This window comes from Papilio machaon, chromosome W (assembly GCF_912999745.1).
Source record: "Papilio machaon chromosome W, ilPapMach1.1, whole genome shotgun sequence".
Taxonomy (NCBI): domain Eukaryota; kingdom Metazoa; phylum Arthropoda; class Insecta; order Lepidoptera; family Papilionidae; genus Papilio; species Papilio machaon.
In genome coordinates this window covers 1,293,706-1,304,038 of record NC_060015.1, presented here as the reverse complement: position 1 = coordinate 1,304,038, position 10,333 = coordinate 1,293,706, and the positions used below count along the sequence as shown (strand labels likewise).

At 46.0% G+C, this 10,333-nt stretch overlaps 2 protein-coding genes across 2 annotated transcripts; one reads left to right on the top strand and one right to left on the bottom strand.

Annotated features, from left to right (window-relative positions):
- The first annotated feature begins 473 nt into the window (after positions 1–473).
- Positions 474–3,691, top strand: LOC123723345. Its single transcript, XM_045685924.1, has 2 exons — positions 474–1,638; positions 3,594–3,691. Exons 1-2 carry the CDS (start codon positions 474–476, stop codon positions 3,689–3,691), a joined length of 1,263 nt encoding a protein of 420 aa, XP_045541880.1.
- A 474-nt stretch (positions 3,692–4,165) lies between these two features.
- LOC123723344 lies at positions 4,166–6,067 on the bottom strand. Its single transcript, XM_045685923.1, has 4 exons — positions 6,054–6,067; positions 5,527–5,925; positions 5,286–5,443; positions 4,166–5,118 (listed from the first exon to the last, which is right to left on the bottom strand). The coding sequence occupies exons 1-4, from the start codon at positions 6,065–6,067 to the stop codon at positions 4,166–4,168; spliced, it is 1,524 nt and encodes a 507-aa protein (XP_045541879.1).
- Between the last annotated feature and the right edge of the window lie 4,266 nt (positions 6,068–10,333).

Sequence of the window (10,333 nt, the reverse complement as noted above, 5' to 3'; positions counted from 1 at the left end):
CGTGTAACTTCTAGGTTAAATAAGATCCTATCTACGCTGCCAGATATTGACAAAAAACAGTTACGGCCACTGAATCCGACACCTCCAAATATGGACTGCCAAAAATCCATAAACCTAACTGGCCCTTACGTCCCATCGTGAGTCAAATAGACTCGCCTACTTACAAAAGCTCACGTCACATGGCAAGCATATTACAGACGGTGACCGGCAGAACAACGAGCTTTGTAAGAGACTCAAATCACTTCATTCAATTGTTGAAGGACGTCAAAATCCAAAACGACGAGATAATGGTGAGTTTCGACGTGGCGTCTCTATTTACAAATGTACCGGTAGCGGAAACTATAAAGATTATAAGACAACGCCTTATATCACACAATATACCTACTGATTACATGAGTTTAATAGAGTTCTGCCTTACGAGTGGCTATTTCCGTTGGCGAGAAGATTTTTACCTTCAGATGGATGGAGTGGCGATGGGCTCGCCAATAGCACCAGTTGCGGCTAATATATTTATGGAATACTACGAGGAGGAGGCGTTGAAGCATGCACCTCTTAAACCCAGATACTGGTGGAGATACGTAGACGACGTGTTCGCTTTAGTTCCCAGACAAGCCGTCACTCAACTACTAAACCATTTGAACGACGTACATCCAAAAATCCATTTTACTACGGAGGAGGAAAATGAAGGAACTCTCCCATTTTTGGACGTACTAGTGAAGAGGGAACCTAGTGGTGATCTAGTACATACCGTGTATAGAAAGCCTACACACACGGATCGGTACTTGAGGGCGGACTCTCATCACCATCCATCTCAGCTATCTTCAGTGCCGCGCACGCTTATAAGTCACGCAATACGTTTATGCGACACTCAATTCCTGCAGGCTGAATTGACGCACGTACGGCACGTATTAGAGAGCAATGGATACAACTGGCGACAGAGTTACCGAATAGCGAACACGACCAGCAAACCACGGCCTCAGGTTGCAGAGCGGGTCCCGGTCTATTTACCATGTATGCGAGGGGTTACGGACAAAATTGGACACCTGTTACGCCGTAGGTTCAGCATCAGGACAATTTTCCGCCCAATGACACAGATCAAACAACTTATGCGATCTCCAAAGGACCGGGATCCCCTAGATAGTCCTGGTGTCTACGAGATCCCGTGCGACTGTGGTAAAAGTTACGTCGGCGAAACGGGGCGCAATATAAAGTCGAGACTCTCTGAGCATATCCGCAGTATGCGTAAATTAGACGGCAACACCTCGGCGGTTGCGGATCACGCCCTTAACTCCGGAACCTCGCATTATATTAGGTTCGACAAAGTTAAAGTGCTGGCCCGTGAGAGGAACTTCGTGTCTCGGAAGCTTCGGGAGGCTATTGAAATAGGTCGTCGACCTAATTTCAACAGAGACAAGGGGTGGGCTCTGCCGCGTACATGGGAACCCGTCTTAATGAACGCGGCGCGACACAACATCAACAGTGCTGAAGACGATATTGTGGATATAATCAGTACATTTTGTGCCCCCGGAAACTCTAATAACAACACCAACACTGCTTTGGTATCAACCTCGTCAACGACGCCGGCGCCCCCCGCGCCCCCCGCCCCCTCAAGACTCGCCCTAAGAGCGCAGGCGCGCAGTGAGCGACGGGCTGCGTCCGCGAAATAATACCAATCCCACTCATCCTGATGAAGGGCCCCCGAAGGGCTCGAAACTAGTCGGTGACGACACCGGATATATATACGTGAGTGTTTTAGCCGTTTCTATATAAGTCAGTGATAATGTCTCACGAAAGTTTGAATAACTTACGTAGCCTAAACTATAGGACCTACATAAAAATGATGTATGGACGAATTATAGCTCTTTAAATGTCCTAAATAAAAGTCCGCGATAGCATATATCTATCTTTTATAGTTTTCTCACAATAACCATTTTTTTCTTTAGAAACATCAATTAAATTCATGCCCTATTTCCGACACTATTATTCGAGTTCAGTATTAACCCTTATGTAAATAAATATGTTCATTATCAAGAGAATTTAATATAGATTATATTTGCCATAAAAACTATATCATTCTGTCTAATAGTTTAGGAGATATCGTAAGAATAAAATTACGCGGAAACGAAAAATGCTACACGAAAAGCACAATTTTGCTTTCTGGGCTTACGTAGGTCAAACTATATGACTTACATAAAAATTATGTATGGAGTAATTATAGATCCTTAAATTTGCTAAATAAAAATCCTTGGTGGCATATATCTATCATCTATGGATGTCTCACAATAACCATGTTATTGTGAACAAAAGTCTATTAAAATGCACACGAAAAAAAGCGTCGTAAGCTTACGGCGCTATTATATTATATTCGATATGAATTCTTATCCAAATAAATATGTTTTATGGCTAGAGTATTAAATGCAGATTACATTAGCCTTTAAACTATGTAATTATGATCAATAGTTTGGAAGATATTAAATTATTAAAAACTACGCGCATTCGAAAAATGCTACTGCGGCGCGCGGCTGGACAAAATTAAAGGCACGCTACGATGTATTAGTTCGTTAATTTTCAATTTGTATACCGATTTTGATAATTATTTCATTGTTTAAAGGATAAGTGGTTATCTGCTGCATTCTAAATTAGTTTTTGAACTGAAGTACACACATATTAAATAGGAAAGTCCTTTTCTTTGTTTGTCTTATTTATGTCCTTATACGTATTAAGGAAATTTGTAATTGAACTTCAAATTCACTAAAAATTGAGAAATAAAATAAAAAATTTAAGAAAAAAAAATAGCCGACTTCAAAAAAAAACAATCTCAAACAAAATGCACTCAAAAGTAACATAAAAAAACAATTTCAAACAAAATACACTCAAAAGTAACGTAAAAAAACAATTTCAAACAAAATGCACTCAAAAGTTACATAAAAAAACAATTTCAAACAAAATGCACTAAAAAGAAACAAAATAATGTCATGAAAACTCTCTAAACTCTAGTAGTTAGTAGTAGGGGCTCAGTTTTCCGCAACTCCACGACAAGCGCGTATTTTGCGTGTCTCTAAACTCTAAAGAAAGTTCTCTTCTTTCTTGTAACATGTCTATATTGTATAATTATTGTTATTTTGGAGTCGGTTTCGGCCTAAGTAGGGACATAAACGTAAGTATGTCTAATACATCTCAAATATATACGCGCTTGTCGTGGAGTTGCGGAAAACTGAGCCCCTACTACTACTAGAGTTTAGAGAGTTTTCATGACATTATTTTGTTTCTTTTTAGTGCATTTTGTTTGAAATTGTTTTTTTATGTTACTTTTGAGTGCATTTTGTTTGAAATTGTTGTTTTACGTTACTTTTGAGTGCATTTTGTTTGAAATTGATTTTTATAACTTATTTTTCTTTACATTTATTATTTTATTACTTAATTTTTACATTTTATTTTTGACTATAAAGTTGTACTTTAATTTTAATTCACTCTACTTTTGCAATTTAAAGAATCGATAGGCAGAATCGCTCCAGATGCAGCCTGGAGTCTGGTCTAGATATTAGTTCTGATATTGTTGTTTCTTTTAATTTTAATCCTGTTCATAATTCCAGGTCACATCTGCCGCGGTCGTGCATCGGGCATTCCAAAAGAAGGTGCTGCACTGTCTCCGGGATTGCCGGATCGCACATGCACGCCGGGTCGTCTTTAAGCTTATATTTGTGCAGGTAAGCGGCAAATCCTCCATGACCTGTGAGTATTTGGGCCCATGCTGGTTTGTTTTCCAGGGCCTTTAAAGTTTTGTGTCCGCCGGCTACTTCAGGAAAAAACATTTTGGTAACCGACGCTGTGGCCCCATCGGTATATTTATTGTTCCATCGCTGGACCACAGCCTCCCTTACTCGTTTCTTAACATAAGAGAGCGAACATTTATCATAGGCCGGGGCGACCTTGGATTTGGCCGCTGCCAACCTTGCCAATTCGTCGGCGCGCTCGTTGCCCGGGACCCCAACGTGAGCCTTCACCCAGAAGAGCCGGAGGGTTTTACCATTCCCCTCTAATCCCTAATAGTGTTTGGATTCCAGACCAAATCGAGCGAGGAGCGAGAGTCGCTAAGCACCGCCGTGCAGTCGAAGCCACGCAGGACAGCCAGGTCCGTAGCTCTGGCTATCGCGAGCAGCTCCGCCTAGAAGACGGTGCACATCGGCTCCAACCTCATTCGTTTGGTCCGGATCTCGGACCCATCCCGCCAGTAAGTGTATGCAGCCCCCACCCCGTCAGCAGATTTACTCCCGACCGTGTAAATCTGGTGAACGGGGAGTTGTTGTTCGGAGACAGTCTCAGGGTGCATATTATCCAGGCATTGGTAATTGATGTCTGGCTCACTGGCGTGATGTGAAGCCTTGAAAAAGGCTTCACGCTCCTCCAGCTCTCGTAAGTCTAACTCTTCGATGGGTCGGCCCCTCTTACACTCGAACAGCCGGGCCGCCTCCCAGATCCGAAGATCGAGTGGAAGAAGGCCCGACAGAAGGACTGCCGGATTGAGCGACACCGTCCGATGCGTCTTTGCAATTTTCTGTGCAAAGTCCCTCTGGACGGTAGCGAGGGTCCTTTGCACAGAAATTTTATCCACGGCCCTCGCCCAGGCGCTCGCGCCGTACATTATTGTAGGCTCTACTACGGCGACGTAGATTGCCCTGATTATCTCCGCGCACAAACCCCACTCCACGCGGGCCATCGTCGACAGTTTCCTATATAGGCTTGCGGCTTTTCGGCACACATAGGCAACATGGGTGTTAAAAGTAAGTTTGCTGTCGACGATGACCCCAAGGATCTTAAGCTCAGTCACCATCGGGACATCGACGCCGCCCATCTGCACGACTGGTGTGTCGTATTTAAGCTTCCGCGTGACGACCATCGCTTGAGATTTTTCAGCGGAGAAGCGGAGCTTATTTACGACAACCCAGTTGTGTACGCAGAGTAAGGCGGCGCCGGCATCCAGCTGGATCTCGAGCGCCGTGTGCCCGGAGAAAACCAGGACGATATCGGCGAACGCCTGGACGTACGCCCCGAGTCTGTCCAACTCGTCCAGGAGGGGGTCCAGCAATAAGTTCCAAAATAGGGGTCCCCAATGGAGCCCTGGACGCAGCCCTTCGTTTGGACCTTACGCGCTGTCCTGCCAGCGTAGTTAACCGCCACGCTTCTATCTCGGAAGTAATCCTCGATAACTCGCCTCAAGTTTAAGGGTACCCTTTTGTCGACCATCCTACATTTTATGGCGGGCCACCATGCATTATCGAACGCACCTAACGAGACAAGCAGGGCCGTCTCTTTCCTGTGTAGGATGCCCCTGACGTGCTGCATGAGGTCGTACAGCGCGTCCTCCGTGCTCCGCTGCGGCGTGAAGCTGTACTTTGCCCATTGGACCTGGGCAAGACGTGCCATCGAATTCGTCGACAGATGACTTTCTCGAATATCTTGCCCAAGATTGGTAGTAGTCCAATGGGGCGGTACGCCTTTGCGCGGGCATAGTCTGGGCGCGCTGACTTCCTCAGCACCACGACAGAGGCCTCCTTCCAAGGCTTCGGGAAGCACGCCAGGTCAAGGCACCGGTTCAGGATGGCTAGGAACAGCTCGATTTCCGAGTGTATTGCATGACAACAGATATCACTCGTAAATCCATCCTGACCTGGTGCCTTCTTGGGATTAAAGCTGTCCACAGCCCGGACCAGCTCCGCCCTGGTGATCGGGGGATCATTGATGTCATCGGGAAGGCGCGTGCTGACCAGGTCCGCCCTGCCTCTGATAATAGTGTGTATTCCTGAATCCACACCAATATCATCATCGGCGAAGAACGTCCTGGCCAGCAGCGCGACCGATTGATCCGGGCTCTGGACTGCTCCATCCTCCACGAGAAGCTGGTGTTCGTGGTTAACAGACGCCGCCCTAATCACCCTCCACCAACAAATTTGAAAAGTTGAAATCGGAGCTCATTAAAAGACTAAGTGCATCAAAAGAAAAGAAGTTGACGCAGCTGTTGATGCATGAGGAGATGGGTGACAGGAAGCCGTCACAGTTTCTTCGGCATCTTGAAAGCTTAGGCGGATCGCAAATCTCAACCGACTTTTTGAAGACAGTTTGGGTCAGCCGGTTACCTACCGGCATTCAGACGATTTTGGCCGGACAGACTTCTACCACAATTGAAGAGATGGCGGACATAGCAGATAGGATCAATGACCTGGTCCCCTCGACACCTCAGGTGGCATCAACCAGCCGACAGAGTGAGAATGTTGACTTGGCCAGGGAGATCGCTGCTTTACGGAAGGAGGTCCAACAGCTGGCCCTCAGGCAACGAAGCGGCAGATCAAGAACCAGGTTCCGACTACACGACCGTCAGCGCTCGTCGTCGAGATCCCAGTCCAGCTACCGGCGACACCCAGTCTGCTGGTACCACTTTAAATTCGCCGGTAAGGCGACAAAGTGCTGCCCCCCATGTGACTTCAAGTCGGAAAACTCCAGAGGCAATCGGTAATGACGACCGACGATTGCCCTTCTTCAACTGGTCGCCTGTTCGTCACCGATCGCAAATCCATGACACAGTTCCTGGTCGACACTGGGAGCGACCTCTGTGTCTTCCCGCGATCGCTGCTGCGAGAGCGTCGTGCCCGGACTACGTATCAGCTAAGTGCCGCTAATGGTTCTTGTATAAACACATATGGTTATGTTCATTTACAACTTGACTTTTGTTTACGTAAGCGTACGAAGCAATATTTCCACCCGGGCCACCGCCTACAACTGTACAAGGCGCAAGTTCGGCCCCGCATGGAATACTGCTCGCACCTCTGGGCGGGAGCACCTCAATACCAGCTTCTTCCATTTGACCGCATACAACGGAGAGCGACTCGAATCGTCAACGACCGAGCTCTTACCGATCGGCTTGATACTCTGGCCTTGCGGAGGGACGTCAGTTCCCTCTGCATCTTTTATCGTTTGTACCACGGGGAGTGTTCCGAAGAACTGTTTGGAACGATTCCTGCCGCCGAGTTTCGTCATCGGACGACCCGACAGACCGCCAGGTACCATCCATACCATCTGGACGGCTGGCATTCCACAACAGTGCGGTTCTCGCGAAATTTCTTGCCGCGCACGGCCGCGTTGTGGAATGGTCTGTCCTCGGCGGTATTTCCAAACCACTACGACTTAGGGTCCTTCAAGAAGCGAGCGTACCACCATCTCAAAGGTCGGCAACGCATTTGCGATTCCTCTGGTATTGCAGATGTCCATGGGCGTCGATGAACACCTTGGTGTTCCCGCTGCTCGTTTGCCCCCTTCTCTTATAAAAAAAAAAAAAAAACGTAGAACTTATAAATGGCGTTTTGTTGTTGCCGATGTGACTAAACCTATTATAGGTGTAGATTTTTTAAATCATTACAATTTAATAGTTGACTGTCGTAACAAACGTATTATTGACAATACAACATTTGTAACAGCTTGTGCGTTGCGAGTTAAATGCAACGACATTTCATCGGTCAAAGTCCAATCGGGTGACTCGGGTTACCACAAAATTTTGTCGGACTTTCACATCTGTCGCATCATACCACACACCACGGTACATCACATTCGCACAACACCTGGACCACCAGTTTCATGTTCACCTCGTCGCCTCGCTCCAGACAAATTAAAAATCGCCAAAGAAGAATTTCAGACCATGATTGAATGCGGTATCGCTAGGCCGTCTGAAAGTCCTTGGTCGTCGCCGTTACATTTAGTACCCAAAAAGGACAACGGTTGGCGTCCTTGCGGGGACTATCGGATGTTAAATGCCAGGACAATTCCCGATAGGTATCCTATTAGGCATATACAGGACTTCGCTCACAGTATAGCAGGGTGTAAAGTGTTTAGTACACTGGATTTAGTAAAAGCGTACAACCAAATACCTGTGAGTCCAGAGGACATTCCTAAAACTGCAATAACAACCCCATTTGGTTTGTATGAGTTCCCGTATATGAATTTCGGCCTTTCCAACTCAAGCCAAACGTTCCAGAGGTTTGTCGATGAAATGACAAGGGGACTTGATTTTTGTTATTGTTATTTAGACGATTTTTTAATTTTTTCAAAGGACGAAGTAGAACACAAAGACCACTTACGTATTATTTTCCAACGTTTAAAGGACTACGGTATGGTGATTAATGTGTCTAAGTGCGTTTTCGGGGCCCGAGAAGTGTCATTTTTAGGTTATCACATCTCCGCGAGTGGCACCAAACCACTAGACTCTAAGATAGAAGCGATTAAAAATTTTCCCATTCCTACTAACATTCGTCAACTTAGGCGTTTTCTAGGAATGATTAATTTTTACAGACGTTTCTTACCGCGCGCGGCAGAATTACAAGCGCCACTAAACAAGTTATTAGTTGGCATAGTAAAAAACAACCAGCCGATAACATTGAAAGATGAGTCACTCGATGCGTTCGAGCGCTGTAAACAATCCCTTTCAGACGCTGCGTTATTAGTGCACCCGGATTGCCAAGCGAAACTCGCACTTGTTACCGACGCATCGGACACGGCTATCGGCGCTGTATTGCAACAATTTACTGATAACGCGTGGCAACCGCTTGCATTCTTTTCGTGCAAATTAAGTCCATCTCAAGTTAAGTATTCACCTTATGACAGAGAATTATTAGCTATTTATGAAGCCATTAAATATTTTAGGCACATGTTAGAAGCTAGACATTTTATTATTTATACGGACCACAAGCCGATCAGTTTCGCATTCCACGAAAGGAGGAAAAACTGTTCGCCTAGGCAGTATAGGCATTTAGATTATATCGCTCAATTTACTACGGATATTCGCCATATTTCCGGCAAGGATAATGTTGTTGCCGACACTTTATCGCGTGTCGAAGCTTTGGAACAACCTCTAGACTTAGAAGCCTTAGCTAAAAGTCAGGCTACGGACCCCGAACTTCAAAAATTAATTACTGAAGGTTCGTCGTTACGTCTAGAGAAATTAGCATTGCCCGGGTGTCGAACCCCATTGTACTGCGACGTAAGTACACCGACATCTAGGCCGTTTGTTACAAAATTTTTCCGTAGACAAGTATTCAATTGTTTACATTCGTTGAGCCATCCAGGCGCTAATACAACAGCGAAGTTAGTCGCAGAACGCTACGTATGGCCGAGTGTTAGAAAAGACTGTCGTGAATGGGCAAAAACCTGTTTGGATTGTCAGCGCTGTAAGGTTACGCGACACGTTAGCGCACCGCTAGGCACATTTAATTTGCCCCGCGCAAGATTTAAACATGTACATATCGATCTCGTAGGGCCGTTGCCGTTATCGGATGGGTATCGATATTGCTTAACTTGCGTTTATCGCTTCACGCGATGGCCCGAAGCCGTACCGATCGCGGATATTACAGCGGAGACAGTGGCTAAAGCGTTGCTTTCGTGCTGGATATCTCGTTTTGGCTGCCCGACGGATATCGTAACAGACCGCGGCAGACAATTTGAGTCGGCGTTATTCCAACACCTCGCGAAAATAGCCGGATTTCAGCACAAGCGTACGACTGCTTACCACCCAGCAGCTAACGGTCTCGTTGAACGCTTCCATAGGCAGTTAAAAGCGTCCATAATGTGCCATGCGCGAGAAAAATGGACCGAGTCTTTGCCGTGGGTATTGTTGGGAATACGATCTTCATTTAAAGAAGACTTGAATGCGTCCACTGCTGAACTCTTATACGGGGAGCCTCTTAGGTTACCCGGAGAATTTTTTGACCCTTCAAGTAGCGGTACAACTGATGTCAGTGACTTCATCGCTAGATTGCGCGCTTTTGCGCAAAAGTTAAACCCAACCCCGGCCTCGCGACATGGAAACAAAAGCGTTTTCGTTTTTAAAGATCTCGCCAATACCAGTCACGTCTTCCTGCGAGAAGACGCGGTGCGGGCGTCATTACAACCTGCGTATACCGGTCCTCATAAGGTCGTTTCTCGGAGTGACAAATCTTTTACTATATTGATTAACGGGAAGGAAGTGATAGTCTCGATTGATCGGCTTAAGCCAGCGTACATTTTATGCGACAGTAACAACAGTACCGCAACTAATGATGAACCTGTGACTGCGGAGTACACGACCCGTTCGGGACGTAAGGTAAAGTTTACCGATTTTTATCGCCCTTAACCAGGTCTCTGGAGGGGGGTGATGTAGGTGACCTTCAACATATTTCCAAAAAACACTCCACAGTTACACATACACACTCTTACATAACACACATACACACACACACACACACATAAACTCAGGTGCCTGACGAGTGGTCGACGTCGCGCATGACAACCGTAATTATTGACCTCTGATTGG